The sequence below is a fragment of the Bombina bombina genome, chromosome 4, assembly GCF_027579735.1.
Source record: "Bombina bombina isolate aBomBom1 chromosome 4, aBomBom1.pri, whole genome shotgun sequence".
Classification (NCBI taxonomy): Eukaryota; Metazoa; Chordata; class Amphibia; order Anura; family Bombinatoridae; genus Bombina; species Bombina bombina.
In genome coordinates, this window is record NC_069502.1 from 778181061 (window position 1) to 778204074 (window position 23014).

The 23014-nt window shown below is 36.6% G+C and overlaps 1 protein-coding gene across 1 annotated transcript in view; it reads right to left on the reverse strand.

Annotated features, from left to right (window-relative positions):
• PLD5 (phospholipase D family member 5) overlaps positions 1–23014 on the reverse strand; it is a 950676-nt gene that overhangs the window by 151088 nt on the left and 776574 nt on the right. Inside the window, 1 exon segment of the mRNA XM_053712279.1 lies at positions 2707–2834. Coding sequence (XP_053568254.1) covers positions 2707–2834 — 128 coding nt within the window.

The following is a 23014-nucleotide window of genomic DNA, read 5'->3' on the forward strand; positions in this document are numbered from 1 at the left end:
TCACTCCAGCTGACTGCTTGGAGATTGAACGCTTGATTTTATCGAAGCGAGGTTTCTCAGATTCTGTTATCGATACTCTTGTTCAGGCCAGAAAGCCTGTAACTAGAAAGATTTACCACAAAATTTGGAAAAAATATATCTGTTGGTGTGAATCTAAAGGATTCCCTTGGGACAAGGTTAAGATTCCTAGGATTCTATCCTTCCTTCAAGAAGGATTGGGAAAAGGATTATCGGCAAGTTCCCTGAAGGGACAGATTTCTGCCTTGTCGGTGTTACTTCACAAAAAACTGGCAGCTGTGCCAGATGTTCAAGCCTTTGTTCAGGCTCTGGTTAGAATCAAGCCTGTTTACAAACCTTTGACTCCTCCTTGGAGTCTCAATCTAGTTCTTTCAGTTCTTCAGGGGGTTCCGTTTGAACCCTTACATTCCGTTGATATTAAGTTATTATCTTGGAAAGTTTTGTTTTTAGTTGCAATTTCTTCTGCTAGAAGAGTTTCAGAATTATCTGCTCTGCAGTGTTCTCCTCCTTATCTGGTGTTCCATGTAGATAAGGTGGTTTTATGTACTAAACCTGGTTTTCTTCCAAAAGTTGTTTCTAACAAAAACATTAACCAGGAGATTATCGTACCTTCTCTGTGTCCGAAACCAGTTTCAAAGAAGGAACGCTTGTTGCACAATTTGGATGTTGTTCGCGCTCTAAAATTCTATTTAGATGCTACAAAGGATTTTAGACAAACATCTTCCCTGTTTGTTGTTTATTCAGGTAAAAGGAGAGGTCAAAAAGCAACTTCTACCTCTCTCTCTTTTTGGATTAAAAGCATCATCAGATTGGCTTACGAGACTGCCGGACGGCAGCCTCCCGAAAGAATCACGGCTCATTCCACTAGGGCTGTGGCTTCCACATGGGCCTTCAAGAACGAGGCTTCTGTTGATCAGATATGTAGGGCAGCGACTTGGTCTTCACTGCACACTTTTACCAAATTTTACAAGTTTGATACTTTTGCTTCTTCTGAGGCTATTTTTGGGAGAAAGGTTTTGCAAGCCGTGGTGCCTTCCATTTAGGTGACCTGATTTGCTCCCTCCCTTCATCCGTGTCCTAAAGCTTTGGTATTGGTTCCCACAAGTAAGGATGACGCCGTGGACCGGACACACCTATGTTGGAGAAAACAGAATTTATGTTTACCTGATAAATTTCTTTCTCCAACGGTGTGTCCGGTCCACGGCCCGCCCTGGTTTTTTTAATCAGGTCTGATAATTTATTTTCTTTAACTACAGTCACCACGGTACCATATGGTTTCTCCTATGCTATTATTCCTCCTTAACGTCGGTCGAATGACTGGGGTAGGCGGAGCCTAGGAGGGATCATGTGACCAGCTTTGCTGGGCTCTTTGCCATTTCCTGTTGGGGAAGAGAATATCCCACAAGTAAGGATGACGCCGTGGACCGGACACACCGTTGGAGAAAGAAATTTATCAGGTAAACATAAATTCTGTTTTTATTGAGAGTTTAGCAAAAAAGAGAAATATAGACAGTTGGCAAGTGCACTGTTTACTTCAATGAAATTGTTTATGGCAATAGGTCACACTTTAAGACTAAAGTAAATATTTAATCTGCAAAATCTGTTGGCGCTCTACAAATAACTGATAATAATAATACTAATAATACTAATAATAATAAAGGAAAGCAGATTTAATTTCCAGCACCAAAAACTACTTCCACCAATCATACTGCAGAACTCTTAGCTTGAAACAAACACATTTATGGTTATATGATCTTTTAACCTTTATTTTGAATGGTGGAACGCCTTTAATGGTGAAGATTCTTATTATGTAGCAAATCCCCCCAATACAGGACCACTCATTTGAAAGAGGAGGATTTACTGCTTTCAAATAAAAAGTCTTGTGTCCTTCTATTTATTCTGGAGGACACACAACCTCAATATTTTGTTTCATATTAGGTGATCATTTTATCATGTGACCTTTATTTAAAAATAGGGCTCATTTGCCCCATTTTAATGCTTAAATGAGCAGGTTATGCTCCCTTTACAGTCAAGAGGAGCAACTTGTAGACAGGTGATAATATTTTTTACAGCAATCACTGGAGTGGCTACCTAATGGGACTTAAGATCTGTCATTTAGAAATGGTGTATGTTATCTTTATAGGATAGCAGCTTATCGGAATGAGAGACAAGGGTTATGTTACCCCCATCTTCAGTTTGTCACTTCCTAATAAGAAAAAAACACTACAAAGTCAAAAGCTATCAGTCAGGGCTTTTGATAGGAATGAATTAAAAAAAAAATTGAGAAAAATCTGCCTCATTGTGTAGGTACGACTTTGAAAGGCTCTAAAAATATATAAATCAACATAGATTGCAACCACTCACATATTAATTCTACAATTTATGCAGCTAAACACCGTATTACCATGTTCTTTTCATTGAAAGTTTAGCTAAAAAGGTTTCATGCAAAGGCTGTCATTGAGATCTCTAACACGTAGCTTTGAATAAAGTTGTAAGAGAAATTTTGTGTGATATTTTTTCAAAAGAAATACATGGAATAAGTATGTTTATATATAGCAATGTGATTAAATCATGCAGGACACTGTTTTAGTATTAAATAATGATGGTGAAAAATATTAATAACAGCTTATTTTTTTCTAACAGTGCTAAATGGGTATCACAATAATATAGAAATGTATTTCATCTTACCTGCCCCAATGATTCTTTGTCTAAATTTGCGCTACCAATATATACATGCTTTTTATCGACAATCCAGAATGAAGAACGCACATGACCTTCTATGAACGGGGTCATATTTAAAAATTGTATTTCTGCTCCTAAAATAATAAAAATTTGTATTACAAACAAATTAAATAAACATACATTTCATAATTATTAAAGTTAAAGGGACACTGTACTGTAAAATTGGTTTTGGCTTAACATGTTCCCAATTACTTGTTACATCATTGAATGTATCGGAAATTGCTCTTTTAGGTACATTTTCACATTTGAAAAGATGTTTTTGCTCATTTAAATATCAGACATGTTCATTTAAGTGGGTTGAGCCTGCAACCCACTTCATGTTACATCTCTATACACTAATGACAATTAGTAGATTAAGGAAAGGTAATGCAAACTAGGAAGGGGTATAATGAGTAAAAACAGCTATTTCACATACAAAATCTCTGTCACCCTCCCATTCCCACAGGGAGGTTGATTGGTGCCATTGTATCTTCTTTACGTAGCTTTTCTAAAGAGAATTCTGCAGTGTTCTTTAGTATAGGTAGTGGTTTCAAGAGACAAAAGTAGTTATTTCATATGACAAAATAAAGGTAAATGAGCTATTCCTAAACATCTTAATGGACCAGTAAATACAGTAGATTTATTTAATCAATAGATGCAGATAACAAGACAATGCAATAGCAATTAGTCTGAACTTAAAATGAGTAGTAGATCTTTTTCTGACAAATTTCAAAGTTACGTCTATTTCCATTCCCCCTGTATCATGTGACAGTCATCAACCAATCACAAATGCATATACGTATATTCTGTGAATTCTTGCACATGCTAAGTAGGAGCTTGTGACTCAAAAACTGTAAATATAAAAAGACTGTGCACATTATGTTAATGGAAGTAAATTGGAAAGATGTTTAAAATCGCATGCTCTATTTGAATAATGAAAGTTTATTTTTGACTTGATTGTCCCTTTAACCCCTTAACTACCGAGAATGTGCCATGTATGTGCTCCAAAAAACTACCCTTAATGACCAAGGATGTGCCTGGCACGTCCTCTGGGGTTTGAAGCACTGGAAGCGATCGTGATCGCTGCCAGGGTATTGTAGTGATGCCTTGATATTGAGGCATCACTGCAATCCCCTATTTTATCCACCAATGCAGAGAGGGCCACTCTGTAGCCCTTTCTGCATCGGCCATAGATGGTACTGTTCGTTGGTGGGTGGGAGCTGCTTCAGGGAGGCAGGTGGGCAGTACATCGATGTATGCTTCCGGATCCGTTTTGGCTGAATTGAGCGCGGTAGTCGGCGTCAGCGTCCAGGGGTCGGGTGGGGGTGTGAGTGCGTACGAGTGCATGCGTGCCAAATATGCACTATTATAAAAAATATATGAAGTATATGAAGTATGCAGATGGAGGGGGGATCTTGGATGTTTTACAAGGGATCTGGGAGGGGGAGGGAGGTATATTATTGAGGGGGGCAGCTACACTACAGAAAACAATTGTTTGAAATAAAAAAAATAAAAAAAACTTTTTGGGGGGGCAAACTGGGTACTGGCAGATGGCGGCAAATAGGTAGAGGGGGAGGGTTAGAGAGATGAATGTGGGGGATCAGGGAGGTTGGGGGCTAAGGGAGATCCATCACTGCAGACTGAATGTAAAAAAATAAAAAAATAAATTCTTTTTATTTCAGTACTGGCAGACATATTCCAGTACTTAAGATGGCAGTGACAATTGTGAGGTGGGGGAGGGAAGAGAGCTGTTTGAGGGGGGTCAGGGATCATAGGGTGGAATGTGTCAGGTGGGAGGCTGATCTCTACACTAAAGCTAAATTTAACCCTACAAGCTACCTAATTAACCCTTTAACTGCTGGGCATATTACAAGTGTGGTGCGCAGCAGCATTTAGTGGCCTTCTTATTACCAAAAAGCAATGCCAAAGCCATATATGTCTGCTATTTCTGGACAAAGGGGATCCTAGAGAAGCATTTACAACCATTGTGCCATAATTGCATAAGTTGTTTGTAAATAATTTCAGTGAGAAACCTAAAATTGTGAAAAATTTAACTTTTTTTTTTTTTTTATTTGATCGCATTTGGCGGTGTAATGGTGGCATGAAATATACCAAAATGGGCCTAGATCAATTCTTTGGGTTGTCTACTACAATACACTAAAGCTAAAATGAACCCTACAAGCTCCCTAATTAACCCCTTCATTGCTGGGCATAATACACGTGTGGTGCGCAGCGGCATTTAGCGGCCTTCTAATTACCAAAAAGCAATGCCAAAGCCATATAAGTCTGCTATTTCTGAACAAAGGGGATCCCAGAGAAGCATTTACAAACATTTGTGCTATAATTGCACAAGCTGTTTGTAAATAATTTCAGTGAGAAACCTTAAGTTTGTGAAAAAGTGAACAATTTGTTTTATTTGATCGCATTTGGCAGCAAAATGGTGGCATGAAATATACCAAAATGGGCCTAGATCAAAACTTTGGGTTGTCTACAAAAAAATATATATATACATGTCAAGGAATATTCAGAGATTCCTGACAGATTTCAGTGTTACAACGTAACTATCGCTAAGTTTGAAAAAAAAAAAAAATGGTTTGGAAATAGCAAAGTGCTACTTGTATTTATTGCCCTATAACTTGCAAAAAAAGCAAAGAAGGGGGCGGAGCTAGCTCTGTGTCTGAATGGTCGCATACTGCCATAGCTCTGGCTATAAATACTACAAATAACTTTATATCTGGCCGTTCAGCTCAGTTTTATTGAAAATTACAGGGGACCTATTAGCCCATAGATTGTACATAACACATCTGCAGATTCAGAGACGTCCAAGAGTCAAGCAACTCTGCATGATCTTGGGGCTTCATTAGGTGAAGCCTTTTGAGAGCGTCCATCTTTTAACTGTGTGAGGAAGTTTAATAACGAAAAGAAGAAGGTTCCTATACGATCTATCCCAGTGCCAAGGAGCTACCAATCTCGCAAGGACAGTGGAGATACAGAGTGCCTCTGCCTTGGATTTACCGGTAATAGAGATACCGCAATGCCTCGCTATATAAGAGATACACTTAAGTATCATCCCTGCGTACTACTGCTGGCGAGTGTCAGCTTCACTTTGGCACCTTTGATCAACATGGCACCTATTCACTATCTATTAGAGGATATCAGAGCTCTTCTACTGAAATATCAACTCTCCTTTGCAGAGACCCTGTAATTCGCTTTGGACTCACCTAATGCAGATGGGTCAGACAGGACCCAAGTGACGCCGAGTGATACGTTCTCAAGCGTATTAGCGTAAAGTGAAGGCACACCGTAGGGCGAGATTTCACTCTCCACAAAGGGGATTAGCGACTTGTGTCCGGAATCTGATGCTGGCGAGGCGGCGATATGTAAGCAGACTCCTATTGACCGCAAGCAAGTCATGCTGAACCCCATGCAGTCTGCTGAGAGTAGAATACAGAGTACTCCGGCAAGGCAACAAGTTAAGGCTGGTCCTCTCCCACTTCAACGATGCTCTCCAGCTGGATTACAGTGTGGTCCACTCCGTACCATATATTATCCCTTACACTATAACTACACATGGAGCCCGGAGGTGGTGATCCTCATGGAGGTATTGATATTCCGGATGCTGACAGACAAGACGTATATGGATCATAGCAAATGCAGCTGAACTTTCTAGGGGGACACTGACTTTAGCTCTTTGATCTTCACACAGTCAAAGGAAATACCAGAGCTAAAGCTTTTGTTAAATTTATATGGGTTAAGATACATGCACTCTCAAGTCCCAGTTGATATACTCCAGGAATTGCTCTTTAAGTTCCTGTGTACTATGCTCTTTATATATGGGCCTTTGACTTAAAGAAGGTTACCTCAGTAAAGGACAATATTCCTCTTCCATATAGTTAAATATTAAGTGTTTGTAAAAGTTCCACTTTGCTTATTATATATGCCATTGACCAAGTAGGTTGAAAGCTGGAGAGAGATAGAGAAGATAGTGTTACTTAAAACCCTCTTAGTCCTCTGCGGGTTTGGGGATATGCACAATCCTTTCATTCTTAGTATTTAACCAACAGTGGGAATACTCATTAAAGAAAAATATTGGGTTAATTTTCTATATTTGGTCTAAACGTAAATAAACAAGGTCTATTATGTTTTACAGCCATATTTTAGACTAGTAGTTTGCATTCGTGATTATCCATTATAACTAATTTATATGTGGCTCCATGGATTATTTGGATTGGATGTTCATATATATGCTATCTATTAAGTCATATAAACCTATACCACTTGTGCTATTTACATAAAAAACATGTCATACTGCAGAATATGGATTTAAATTAATATTTCTAGATAGAAGAAGCAATTACCATTTTCCACCACTGGATGGGAGTCAAGGTTTAATCTAAGATTCCCAGCCCTATATTTATAGAGTTGCTATCCACAGGTACATTATATATCTCTATATATGCAGATCATAATCCGGAATTTATACATGTCATCCAATGTGACCTACCGACCAAAGCTAATGTTAAATTCTTTACTAAATGGTGGAAAGTTTCTATTCATTTATGAGATTGTTCTGTTCTTTTGTTTTACTTATACATCAATTTCTGATATAATTAAAGGAGATATATAAGTATATGCTACAGAATTTAAATTAGGAACAGGGTTATTGGCATATAGCCAGCTGGTCATATTTACGTGTGTGCCTTAGGGAGACATATTTTTTGTTATTTGCTTTTATTAAAAGCCGGCACCCTAGGTTATCTGTGTTTAATCACAACTCAGGCTGGATTAGAACTTTACCTGTAATAGAGAATAATTTTTCCACGCGTAAAAATGTTTTTTGGTTAAGATTTAAGTCAGGAGGCTCCAAACATATATTGTACTATTTTAGTTTTAGCTCAGATATTGGTTAACCTCTTAATTGATAAGGGTAAGTTTTAGATTTTTACCCATTCTATACCCCCATATAAAGTTAGTTATAGGATGGCATTGTTATAATCACCCTGCTAATGTTTTTATATGGTATGGGAGATGTTCAGACACGTCTGTTTCAGAGTACAATTGACAGCTATCGCATACCTGGTAGGAGACTGTTATTACTGCCAGAAATTTACTTTATCATACCTTTTTATTTAACACAAGTTTTCTGGTTTTTAGTCCCAATTCATAACTAAGTTAAATGAATACAATGTCATCTTTAGAGTTCATCTGGTTTAACTATAACATACCTTCCAACTTTTTACTGGATTGTTTGTTGTTATTCTATGAAGGGGCGCTATCTTATTCAGTTATATTTGTATGTTTTTCTTACTTATAACAAGGAGCTGAATCTTTTTTTTGACTGCTGTAGTCAAGTGATATAGGTCAAGGGTGTTAAGACTATTCCATAGCGCTCACCATGATGGTGTAGTTTTCTGCTATGGGTGGCCTGAGGCACTCAGCCTGGCATAAGCTGCAGGCAAATAAAGGAACTTTCAGCATGAAGTTTTTTATACTTCATGACTGAAAGTCCCCTTTATTTGTAGCACTGGTAAATCCTACGGTTTCAAAGATGCTAGGATTTACCATCACTTTAAGCGTAGTGCGAGTTGCGATATCAACGTTGAAAGTAAATGAGACTGCTTGATCGCAAACTAAATTTCCGTTTGTCGGGTTAGTGTGACTGAAGACCTGCAGACAAGGTTAGGGTTAAAAAAGTTGCATTAAAGGGACCGTCTAGTCAAAATCAAACTTTCATGATTCAGATAGGGCATACAATTTTAAAAAACTTTCCACTTTACTTTTATCATCAAATTTGCTTTGTTCCCTTGGTGTTATTTTTGAAAAGCTAAACCTAGGTAGTCTAAAACTGATTTCTAAACCGGTGAAAACCGCCTCTTAGCTCAGAGCATTTTTAAAGTTTTTCACAGTAAGACAGAACTAGTTCATGTGTGCCATATATATAACATTGTGCTCACTCCCGTGGAGTTATTTAGGAGTCTGCACTGATTGGCTAAACTGCATGTCTGTCAAAAGCACTGAGATAAGGGGGCAGTCTGCAGAGGCTTAGATACAAGGTAATCACTGAGGTAAAACATATATTAATATAACGGTGTTGGTTATGCAAAACTAGGGAATGGGTAATTAAGGGATTATCTATCTTTTTAAACAATAAATATTCTGGTGTAGACTGTCCCTTTAAACAAACACAACTCGAACACCTGAAAATAACAAAAATAATTTTTATTCACATTTAATAATGTTTTATTGTGTAAAAATGTTTTATTTTTATTTTTAAATAGATATTCCTATATATATATATATATATATATATATATATACACACACACACACACACAATATATACACACACACACAACACACAGAGGAAGCCTGGCAGTCACTGGCAAGTATGTGGCTGATAAAGATTAAAGGGATAGTGCTAAACAGCGGGTCATTCTTAATAACAGTGAGGTACCCACCATGATTGATCAACTAACTATAATGGAGGATAAGTTGGTAGCAAGAGGCTATGATAAGAGAATGGTCAGAACGGTCAAGGATGAACTGTTACGGGATCCCAGTAAGAAGGGACAAGTGAAACCTACTTTGGAAACAGAGAGGCTAAATTTTGTGACCACTTACACCCCGACTAGTGATATGCTTAGGAAATCGGCACAGAAAAATTGGCCAATCCTGGAAACAGATCCAACTCTTCCATTCCAGAGGATGCAACCGCCGAGGATGGTCTATTTCAGAGACAGGATTGCAAACCATTGTTGCGCAATACGGGAGGCACTAAAACAGGGGGATTCGGAGCAACCAGTTGCTCTGCATTTTGCTGAATATAACCATAGTCTATCAAGCTTGAGGTCAATGTTGATTGACCATGTGCCTCCATTGAGGAGAGGTGGTGATAGAGATAACAGGTTGTTACAAGTGGAAACAAAATGGATTCACATGCTGGACACATTGGTCCCTAAGGGGCTGAATACTGTCCTTGACTTTGGACCGTTCTATAACAAATAAACTTCATCTGTATCTACCAACTATGGACGTATGTTAAGCTACCCGGAACTATTCACATGGATTTTCATCCTAGTGGGTACCCACGGGTTTCTATACATACTCCAGGTGACATGAAAAAAAAGGGGGGAACAATATATCCTATACATGCAAGTTGGTTTTTCAGGTCCCTGCTGTCCATGTCTGATTTTTTTTAACCTTAATTGCACTTTAATTTAGATTAAATGTTTTTAATATTTTACACTCCTGTATTGTGATCTGTATTGAGATCAGTATTTGATGCTGAGGCCAATGACTCCGGGCCATTACGTGACGCCTAATACATTAATGATTACTATGGGCTTTTATGCCTGCATAATTTTGTATATGTAGCTGTAATTTATCAGCCTAGTGCTGTCACGGAGGTATTGTGTGCCGGTTGCTGTGGTTACCGGCCTCAGCGTGATTGGGCGGCGTGATACCATGTGGTCACGTAACGTAATGACATCATGACGTCACGACGAAACCAGTGGATCACATACAGGAGTGCAAACGATGGTGTATATAAGTCTGCGGGTGTTGGGGTATGATAGGTGAGTTGTTGGGCATTAGGTTGTCTATAACTTTATGACATTTGACAAAGGTGTTTTGTAAACACCGAAACGTTATGTCATTTTAACTTTTGGATATACATTAAAAGCTACGTTTTAGGTGAACAGTGAGTGCCTTTTTTTCTTCTGGATTTGTGGATTATTTGTAAAGTGCACCCTGGCTGCTGAAAAGACTGTTTGATGTGCTGGTCCATTTTTGGGATACTATATATATATATATATATATATATATATATATATATATATATATATATATATATATACACACACACACACACAGTATATATACACACACAACACACAGAGGAAGTCTGGCAGTCACTGGCAAGTATGTGGCTGATAAAGATTAAAGGGATAGTGCTAAACAGCTAAAGATATCTCAATATAAATAAAAGCACGTGTCTGTGAATCAAATGATTAGGGTGAACTTGTTTACTCTGTGATGTGTACAGTAGAAAACTGTAATAAAAAAGAAACTAATAAGTGTAAAATTCACTTAATATATGTGTATTAAATCTTCGATGTAAATTATATGTAACAAATAAAATATACAATGTAAATTCACTGATGTGTAAAAAATCATGACTTTAATTATAAAATGTGATGTATCAATTGGAGGATAGGTCAAACAAAATAGTGTTCAATAATTATCTAATATAATATAAATAACATAATGGGAGAAGATGCCGGCATCAGACAATGAATATTAATTTGTTGATAAGTATATTCACAAAAATCATTTAATAGGAGTTATGTCATTAAAATAAACCAATTGATTAGATGTTCAGATAAAAATATAATATACTATAATCAATGTTCATGTAACCTATTCTATTTTGGTCAAACCAGCAGGATGCTACGAGATAGGATACGTGAACATATCCTTAAAATATAACATGAATCTACAGAAACTAATCTATATTCTCATTTTAAAGAAATCCATTCAGGAAATATGAATAATTTCAAATACTGGGGAATAAAAAAAAACTTCATTTAGGAGCAAGAGGTGGAAATATGAATACACTACTATCTAAAAAGGAAGCAGAACTTATATTTAATTTTAAAACCCTCTACCCATTTGGTTTGAATTCTGAACTTAACATAGTAACATAGTAGATAAGGTTGAAAAAAGACTGAAGTCCATCGAGTTCAACCTATACAAATCTAAAATACTTACAAAAAGCTCCAGTTAAGCTTAAATAACCCCATTAAAATGTGACCCATTTAATACTAGCAATCATATCCATGAATTTTGTTTATATACAGAAATTTATCCAGACTATTTTTAAATGTATCTATGGTATTGGCATTCACTACCTCCTTTGGTAATGAGTTCCACAATTTTATTGCTCTTACAGTGAAAAAACGTTTCCGTTGCAGGAGATTAAATCTCCTTTCCTCCAACCTTAAATTATGACCTCTTGTCAGAACCAATTTTCTTGGAATAAAAAGAGCTTCTGCCATCTCTGTATATGGGCCTTGAATATATTTATATAAAGTAATCATGTCACCTCTCAAGCGCCTTTTTTCTAAAGAGAACAGACCCAGTTTGGCTAGCCTCTCCTCATAGGTTAATTTCTCCAATCCCCTTATTAGCTTTGTGGCCCTTCTCTGAACTTTTTCTAGTTCTGCAATATCTTTTTTAGCAATCGGTCCCCAGAACTGCACTCCAAACTCAAGGTGAGGTCTTACCAGGGCTTTATATAATGACAGAATTATGCTTTCCTCCCTTGAATCAATGCCTCTTTTAATACATGCTAGTATCTTATTAGCCTTTGAAGCCGCTGCCCTGCATTGTGCACTCATCTTTAGCTTGTTATCTATTACTACTCCCAAATCCCTTTCCTCCTGTGTTTGGCTAAGTCTTGTCCCATTTAAAAAATACATAGCCTGCTTATTTTTACTTCCAAAATGTAGAACCTTACATTTTTCCGTATTAAATCTCATTTTCCATTCACTTGCCCATAGTTCTAATTTTAGCAAATCCCTTTGCAAAGAGAGTTCATCCTGCTCTGACCTAATGACCTTACTTAACTTAGTATCATCTGCAAAAATAGAGATGTCGCTATTTAATCCTTGCTCCAAGTCATTTATAAAAATATTAAAAAGAACAGGGCCCAGTACTGATCCCTGGGGGACGCCACTGATTACCTTTGTCCAATCTGAGTATGATCCATTTACTGCTACTCGTTGCTCCCTATCTTTTATCCAGTTATTTATCCATGAGCTAACATTTTCAGCTATTCCCAGTCCCTTAATTTTGTGCATTAATCTCTCATGTGGCACTGTATCAAATGCCTTTGCAAAATCTAAGTATATCACATCAACTGATTCCCCTTTATCTATATTTTTACTTACTTCCTCGTAGAATCTAATTAGATTAGTTTGACATGATCTATTTCTCCTAAAGCCATGCTGATTAGAACTCATAATCTTGTTTACATGAATATGCTCATCAATATAATCCCTTATAATCCCTTCAAATATCTTCCCCACTATTGATGTCAGACTAACTGGTCTATAGCTTCCTGGATCATCCCTGCTTCCCTTTTTGAAGAGTGGCACCACATCAGCTTTACGCCAATCCTGGGGTACCATGCCTGAGGATAATGAGTCTTGAAAAATTAAGAGTAAAGGTTTGTCTATAACAGTGCTAAGTTCACTTAACACCCTTGGGTGTATTCCATCTGGGCCTGGAGTTTTATTTACCTTAATATTTTTTAGTTTTTTCCTGATATCCTCTAAACAAAACCCAGTTAGTGGTATGGACTGGCATGTTCTATTCTGTTCCAAAGTATCATTCAATGGTTCCTCTCTTGTGTATACTGAAGAAAAAAACTGGTTTAGTACCTCAGCCTTCTCCCTGTCATTATTTATCATGCTACCCTCCACACATTTTAATGTACCTATATTATCCTTCTTAGACTTTTTGCTATTTATGTACTTAAAGAACCTTTTAGGGTTAGACTTAGAATCCTTGGCAATTAATTTTTCATTTTCAATTTTTGCCAATTTGATTGCTTTTTTGCATGCTTTGTTACATTCCTTATAAATATTGTATGCTGAGTCTGTACTATTTTCTTTTAATAATTTAAATGCCCTACGTTTTTTCCTAATTTCTTTTAACACATTTTTATTTAGCCATAACGGCTTAGTTTTTTTATTTTTATTTTTATAACCATATGGTATGTATTGATATGTATATTTATTTAACAAATTTTTAAATATTATCCATTTATCCTCTGTATTTTTATTAGAAAATACATTGTCCCAATTTATATTATTTAATGATTTCCTTAAATCGTTGAATTTTGCTTTCTTGAAATTAAAAGTCTTAGTTAAGCCTTTAAAACACTGCATATGAAAAGAGATTTCAAATGTGACCATGTTATGATCACTGTTACCCAAATGTTCTTTAACTTCTATGTTTGATATTATATCTGTATTGTTTGATAGCACTAAATCCAATATAGCTTTACTCCTAGTTGGCTCCTCTATTAATTGTGACAAGAAGTTATCCCTGAGAACATTTAAAAATCTATCCCCCTTAGCTGAATTACTAGTTTCATTGGCCCAGTTTATATCAGGGTAGTTAAAATCTCCCATAATTACAGCACTGTTATTAGCAGCCTTACCTATTTGGATAAGTAGTTGAGTTTCCTCCGGGTCACTAATGTTGGGAGGCTTGTAGCATGTTCCTAGTAATATTTTTTTAGGATTTTCCCCCCCACTCTTTATTTCAACCCACAGGGTCTCTACATTGTCACTTGTATCATAAATATCTTCCCTTATTGTAGGTTTAAGGTCAGGTTTAATATACATGCAGATTCCTCCACCCCTTTTATTATTCCTGTCCCTCCTAAATAATGTATACCCCTCTAAGTTAACTGCCCAGTCATGTGAATCATCCCACCAAGTTTCAGTTATACTGATAACATCATAGTCCTCTTCTGCAACTAAGAGCGTCAGCTCCCCCATTTTACCTGTCATGCTTCTTGCATTTGTTGTCATACATTTAATTTTCATGTGCTTTCTGCTGCTACTTGGTGTACTTTCCTCTATACTTTCTAATGTGACATTTCTTAAGTCATCCCTTCCTTGAGATATTAAGGGAGTGACATATTCAGACACTGATCTCTCTGTTCTATTTTGTTCTAATTGACCCTCCCCCCCTTTGCCTAGTTTAAAAGGTTCTCTAAACGTGCTACCATCCTTTCCCCCAACACACCTGCACCCATGTCATTCAGGTGCAATCCATCCTTACTGTACAATTTGTACCCTAGTGAAAAATCAGCCCAGTGTTCTAAAAAGTCAAACCCCTCATTTTTACACCATGTTTTTAGCCATGAATTAACAGACCTTAGCTCCTTCTGCCTTACTGAGTTAACACACGGCACTGGTAATATCTCAGAAAATATTACTTTGGAGGTCCTTGCTTTAAGCTTGCTACCTAACTCCCTGAAGTCATTTTTTAGGACTCTCCATCTCCCACTGATTTCTTCATTAGTACCAATATGCACCATGACTGCAGGATCAGACCCGCATCCCTCTAACAATCTATCAATACGCTCCACAATATGCCTAACACGAGCCCCTGGAAGACAGCAAACTGTTCTATGTAAAGGGTCTGGATGACAAATTACCCTATCAACCTTCCTTATAATAGAGTCTCCTACCACCAACATCTGCCTCTGGCCCTGACTTGTATGCCCCTCTTCCATGACTGAAGGACTGCCCACCATAGTATGCTCCTCTTCCACAGCTAAAGGACTGTTCACTATACTAGGCAACACAGCCCTCTCTGACACTGCCACCCCTGAACTGATATCCCCAACATCTTCACTTAATCTTGCAAATCTATTGGGGTGTACCAGCTCAGAACTGGCCTGTCTCTTCCGCTTACTTCGCCCTCTAACTGTGACCCAGCTACATCCTGGAGTCTCCTCATCTGAATCCTCCCCATTCCCACTGCTGGAACCATTAACAACCAGCTCAGTCCTATCCATTTCCCTTTCAAGTGTCTGAATTTCATGTAGTGTTGCAATTCGTTCCTCCAGATCCCCAATACGAGTTTCTAAAGAGACAATATGCTCGCACTTGCCACAAACATATAATCCCAGAAGCGGCTGCTCCAGTGATGCAAACATGTGGCAAGCTGTACACTGAATGAGATTCTCACACATTCTTAATAAAAGGTTTAACTTAAAAGTATAAAATAAATATATTTCCCCTTGGTTACCCCAAAACCTTGTTTGCCTAACTACCTTGGTTAGCTAACTATTATACTTAAACAGACAATCTTACTGTAACAGAGAATCAATACAGCAAGCCTAAAAGAGCAAGCTCACAGAGTAAATGTGCTAAATTTATAGGCTTGCAAGGCCCAAACAGGTGAAAATAATCCCACCCCTAATTACCCACACAGACAGAAAAACAAAAAAAAATTTGAATGCTAGAAATAAAGTTATTTAGTTATTTCCTTTTTTTAAAATAAAAATGCAACCCTTGCAAAGCAAATAATTTATAAAATAGCTTGGTTAGCTATTATACTTAAACAGACAATGTTACTTTAACAGAGAATCAATACAGCAAGCCTAAAAGAGCAAGCTCACAGAGTAAATGTGCTAAATTTATAGGCTTGCAAGGCCCAAACAGGTGAAAATAATCCCACCCCTAATTACCCACACAGACAGAAAAACAAAAAAAAAATTGAATGCTAGAAATAAAGTTATTTAGTTATTTCCTTTTTTTAAAATAAAAATGCAACCCTTGCAAAGCAAATAATTTATAAAATAGCTTGGTTAGCTATTATACTTAAACAGACAATGTTACTTTAACAGAGAATCAATACAGCAAGCCTAAAAGAGCAAGCTCACAGAGTAAATGTGCTAAATTTATAGGCTTGCAAGGCCCAAACAGGTGAAAATAATCCCACCCCTAATTACCCACACAGACAGAAAAACAAAAAAAAATTTGAATGCTAGAAATAAAGTTATTTAGTTATTTCCTTTTTTTAAAATAAAAATGCAACCCTTGCAAAGCAAATAATTTATAAAATAGCTTGGTTAGCTATTATACTTAAACAGACAATGTTACTTTAACAGAGAATCAATACAGCAAGCCTAAAAGAGCAAGCTCACAGAGTAAATGTGCTAAATTTATAGGCTTGCAAGGCCCAAACAGGTGAAAATAATCCCACCCCTAATTACCCACACAGACAGAAAAACAAAAAAAAATTTGAATGCTAGAAATAAAGTTATTTAGTTATTTCCTTTTTTTTAAATAAAAATGCAACCCTTGCAAAGCAAATAATTTATAAAATAGCTTGGTTAGCTATTATACTTAAACAGACAATGTTACTTTAACAGAGAATCAATACAGCAAGCCTAAAAGAGCAAGCTCACAGAGTAAATGTGCTAAATTTATAGGCTTGCAAGGCCCAAACAGGTGAAAATAATCCCACCCCTAATTACCCACACAGACAGAAAAACAAAAAAAAAATTTGAATGCTAGAAATAAAGTTAGTTATTTCCTTTTTTTAAAATAAAAATGCAACCCTTGCAAAGCAAATAATTTATAAAATAGCTTGGTTAGCTATTATACTTAAACAGACAATGTTACTTTAACAGAGAATCAATACAGCAAGCCTAAAAGAGCAAGCTCACAGAGTAAATGTGCTAAATTTATAGGCTTGCAAGGCCCAAACAGGTGAAAATAATCCCACCCCTAATTACCCACACAGACAGAAAAACAAAAAAAAATTTGAATGCTAGAAATAAAGTTATTTAGTTATTTCCTTTTTTAAAAATAAAAATGCAACCCTTACAAAGCAAATAATTTATAAAATAGCTTGGTTAGCTATTATACTTAAACAGACAATGTTACTTTAACAGAGAATCAATACAGCAAGCCTAAAAGAGCAAGCTCACAGAGTAAATGTGCTAAATTTATAGGCTTGCAAGGCCCAAACAGGTGAAAATAATCCCACCCCTAATTACCCACACAGACAGAAAAACAAAAAAAAATTTGAATGCTAGAAATAAAGTTATTTAGTTATTTCCTTTTTTTAAAATAAAAATGCAACCCTTGCAAAGCAAATAATTTATAAAATAGCTTGGTTAGCTATTATACTTAAACAGACAATGTTACTTTAACAGAGAATCAATACAGCAAGCCTAAAAGAGCAAGCTCACAGAGTAAATGTGCTAAATTTATAGGCTTGCAAGGCCCAAACAGGTGAAAATAATCCCACCCCTAATTACCCACACAGACAGAAAAACAAAAAAAAAATTTGAATGCTAGAAATAAAGTTATTTAGTTATTTCCTTTTTTTAAAATAAAAATGCAACCCTTGCAAAGCAAATAATTTATAAAATAGCTTGGTTAGCTATTATACTTAAACAGACAATGTTACTTTAACAGAGAATCAATACAGCAAGCCTAAAAGAGCAAGCTCACAGAGTAAATGTGCTAAATTTATAGGCTTGCAAGGCCCAAACAGGTGAAAATAATCCCACCCCTAATTACCCACACAGACAGAAAAACAAAAAAAAATTTGAATGCTAGAAATAAAGTTATTTAGTTATTTCCTTTTTTTAAAATAAAAATGCAACCCTTGCAAAGCAAATAATTTATAAAATAGCTTGGTTAGCTATTATACTTAAACAGACAATGTTACTTTAACAGAGAATCAATACAGCAAGCCTAAAAGAGCAAGCTCACAGAGTAAATGTGCTAAATTTATAGGCTTGCAAGGCCCAAACAGGTGAAAATAATCCCACCCCTAATTACCCACACAGACAGAAAAACAAAAAAAAAAATTTGAATGCTAGAAATAAAGTTATTTAGTTATTTCCTTTTTTTAAAATAAAAATGCAACCCTTGCAAAGCAAATAATTTATAAAATAGCTTGGTTAGCTATTATACTTAAACAGACAATGTTACTTTAACAGAGAATCAATACAGCAAGCCTAAAAGAGCAACTTGATCTAAGTTTGCTTATCTAAGAGAATTATTAACTCCTATTTATTCTATAACTTCAAGTTATATCTCATAATGCTTTCTACATTCAAATTTATTAATACATATTTAATAAATAACTCTTTAGTGGTGCTTTTCATTACCACATATTTAAATATCTAAGTCAAGGTTATTCTGGTGCAATATCTGATTTAAGTTAATCAATTTAGCATGAGTAAATTCATATCCATTGTGATAATAATCATATAAATCATTTTTTAATGAATTTTCTATTCATTCCATATGAATTTTTATACAAATGTATCTTTTTTTATATGTTTTTTATATGGGTTTTCTATATGACTTTTTATATAAGAGATAATAATAATTTTTTATATAATTTTTCATACAGTTTTAGAGATCTCTTAGACTTCAATAGAATTTCTATATATTATAACTTGATACTATTATTTTTAACATAATTTTTTAACATTTTTAACACTGTTTTCCATTTTTTTTATCTCCCGCTTATATCCTCTCTACCTAATGATAACCCATAAACATTAGAACATAACATCCTGTTTTACTTTTTACATATATTGTTCATTTTTAATTGCAACAATATTAGATTCCCTTTAGGACCCTGGGAATTCAAGTTGTAAACGCACTTTATTCGTATACGTATAAATACATTTAAGTACACATTTTGTTATATATTTCTCATACACACTTACATAATAACACTTTATAAATAGTTTTTTAAGTTGTTACTATTTAATGTTAAATGTTCCATTTTCTATATACGCTACTGTGTTTATGCAAAATAGCACCGAAAATAGCAGGCAGACATTGGTTGTTGAACCCAGCCACTTAGGACACAGCATATGCTATTTAAAACAGACAGAAAATCTAATGAGCATCTTGATTAAGGCCCAGGTGGCTAAAACGCCTTGATTTGCTCATACTAATCACTTATTTTATAGTGGCATAGAACTGAAAAGGTTTGGCAAGATGTGGTAGTAGGACAGGTACATTGAGCTATTTTACAATATATGAATAGTCTCCATATGTGTAATCCCTGTCCCAGGATCTACTAGCTCACCAAAGCTATTTCACATAACAAGCTGAAAAAGCGTATTCACCAGCTCTCTCCACTACGGATCCACCTGACCCTGATCCTAATACCGGAACCACTTGCTAGTCAGACCGCAAGGTATTGCTTAACTCTGTCGACATACAAACAAACACCCTGGTTCTAGCATCAAAGTTATACGATCTATAAACTCTCAGACAAAACTGAGACAAAGTTGCTATTATTTGGAACATTGGGGAACTCTGTTACTACTACTCTAACATAGGACATATCTAACCTATTGAAGTTCTTTCCGGAATTTGTTATAACTATCTGGGACTTTTAAACTTACATAAGGACTGTTATCAAATGGAAACATATCCTCCTAAGGTACCTTTAACATAAGCTATCCAGTTTTATTTGTTTCCTACCTGCTATCTATGTTTTATTGTACCAGCTATTTTCTAACTGCACCTTTTAGCAATTTTATGTAAATACTCACATTGTAAATATACTTGTTATCAACAAATTAATATTCATTGGGGGTAGTTATCAACGTGTCAACTTTCCTGCCTTCGCCGGCCCAATACTCCCGCCTAAGCTCGCCTCACATCGCTGCCGCGGACCTGAAAAAATTCTCCTAAGTTATCAAGTAAAGCTGTCAAAAAGCCGCGGGGCGATGAGCAGCGGACTGTGAGAGTTATCACTCATCCGATCTCGTTGCTCTTCGGCTGTTTGACAGCTTTCTTGCTAGCCTGTCACTAAGCACTCACAATAAACTACACTGTTCTACCCCCTATACCGGCGCCCCCGGAGCCCCCCGCAACTAAATAAAGTTACTAACCCCTAAACCGCCGCTCCAAGACCCTGCCGCAACTCTGATAAATGTATTAACCCCTAAACCGCCGCTCCTAGACCCCCCGCAAGTCTTATAAATGTATTAACCCCTAAACCGCAGCTCCTAGACCCCGCCACAAGTCTTATAAATGTATTAACCCCTAAACCGCCACTCCTAGACCCCGCCGCAAGTCTTATAAATGTATTAACCCCTAAACCGCCACTGTGTGCGGAACATCTGGAGTGATGTAAGAATCGATCTGTGTCGGACTGAGTCCGGCGGATCGAAGTTTACATCACAAAATTTTACTTTTGCCGGTCTCTAGCCTTTGATAACTAAGGCGAATCAGCCTCGCCACAAATACGCTGCGGAATTCCAGTGTATTTGAGGTTGACGGCTTGATAACTACCCCCCATTGTCTGATGCCGGCATCTTCTCCCATTATGTTATTTATATTATATTAGATAATTATTGAACACTATTTTGTTTGACCTAAAACCTAAAATAGCTACAATGGAATTATTAATTATATTGTAGCTATCTTAGGGTTTATTTTACAGGTAAGTATTTAGTTTTAAATAGGAATAATTTATTTAAGTATAGTGTAGTGTTAGGTGTAATTGTAACTTAGGTTAGTTTTTAGTTTACAGGTACATTTCTCTTTATTTTAGCTAGGTAAGCTGTTAAATAGTTAATAACTATTTAATAGCTATTGTACCTAGTTAAAATAAATTGAAAGGTACCTGTAAAATAAAAATAAATCCTAAGATAGCTACAATATAATTATTATTTATATTGTAGCTATATTAGGGTTTATTTTATAGGTAAGTATTTAGTTTTAAATAGGATTAACTTAGTTAATAATAGAAATATTATTTAGATTTATTTAATTAATATTTAAGTTAGGGGGGTGTTAGGGTTAGTGTTAGACTTAGGTTTAGGGGTTAATAAATTTATTACAGTGGCGGCGGTGTAGTGGGGGGCAGGATAGGGGTTAATAAATGTATTATAGGTGGCGACGGTGTAGGGGGGGCAGATTAGGGGTTAATAAATTTAATATAGGTTGTGGCAGGGTCAGGGAGCGGCGTTTAGGGGTTAAACTATTTATTTATTTGCGGCGAGGTGCGGGATCGGCAGGATAGGGGTTAATAACTTTATTATAGGGGGGGCAGGATAAGGGGTTACTAGGTATCATGTAGGTGGCGATGGGCTCCGGGAGCGGCGGTTTAGGGGTTAATATGTATAGACTAGCTTGCGGTGGGCTCCGTGAGCGGCAATTTAGGGGTTAATATGTAAAGACTAGCTTGCGGTGGGCTCCGGGAGCGGCGGTTTAGGGGGTAATAACTTTATTTAGTTGCGGCGGTGTAGGGGGGGACAGATTAGGGGTGTTTAGACTCGGGGTACATGTTAGGGTGTTAGGTGCAGACAGCTCCCATAGGAATCAATGGGATGTCTGGCAGCAGCGAACTTGTACTTTCGCTATGGTCAGACTCCCATTGATTCCTATGGGATCCGCCGCCTACAGGCTGGCGGTTTGAAAACCAGTTACGCTGGGCCGTAAAAGTGCCGAGCGTACCTGCTAGTTTTCTGATAACTAGCAGAAGTAGTCAGATTGTGCCGCACTTGTGTGCGGAACATCTGGAGTGACGTAAGAATCGATCTGTGTCGGACTGAGTCCGGCGGATCGAAGTTTACATCACAAAATTTTACTTTTGCCGGTCTCTAGCCTTTGATAACTAAGGCGAATCAGCCTCGCCACAAATACGCTGCGGAATTCCAGTGTATTTGAGGTTGACGGCTTGATAACTACCCCCCATTGTCTGATGCCGGCATCTTCTCCCATTATGTTATTTATATTATATTAGATAATTATTGAACACTATTTTGTTTGACCTAAAACCTAAAATAGCTACAATGGAATTATTAATTATATTGTAGCTATCTTAGGGTTTATTTTACAGGTAAGTATTTAGTTTTAAATAGGAATAATTTATTTAAGTATAGTGTAGTGTTAGGTGTAATTGTAACTTAGGTTAGTTTTTAGTTTACAGGTACATTTCTCTTTATTTTAGCTAGGTAAGCTGTTAAATAGTTAATAACTATTTAATAGCTATTGTACCTAGTTAAAATAAATTGAAAGGTACCTGTAAAATAAAAATAAATCCTAAGATAGCTACAATATAATTATTATTTATATTGTAGCTATATTAGGGTTTATTTTATAGGTAAGTATTTAGTTTTAAATAGGATTAACTTAATTAATAATAGAAATATTATTTAGATTTATTTAATTAATATTTAAGTTAGGGGGGTGTTAGGGTTAGTGTTAGACTTAGGTTTAGGGGTTAATAAATTTATTACAGTGGCGGCGGTGTAGTGGGGGGCAGGATAGGGGTTAATAAATGTATTATAGGTGGCGACGGTGTAGGGGGGGCAGATTAGGGGTTAATAAATTTAATATAGGTTGTGGCAGGGTCAGGGAGCGGCGTTTAGGGGTTAAACTATTTATTTATTTGCGGCGAGGTGCGGGATCGGCAGGATAGGGGTTAATAACTTTATTATAGGGGGGGCAGGATAAGGGGTTACTAGGTATCATGTAGGTGGCGATGGGCTCCGGGAGCGGCGGTTTAGGGGTTAATATGTATAGACTAGCTTGCGATGGGCTCCGTGAGCGGCAATTTAGGGGTTAATATGTAAAGACTAGCTTGCGGTGGGCTCCGGGAGCGGCGGTTTAGGGGGTAATAACTTTATTTAGTTGCGGCGGTGTAGGGGGGGACAGATTAGGGGTGTTTAGACTCGGGGTACATGTTAGGG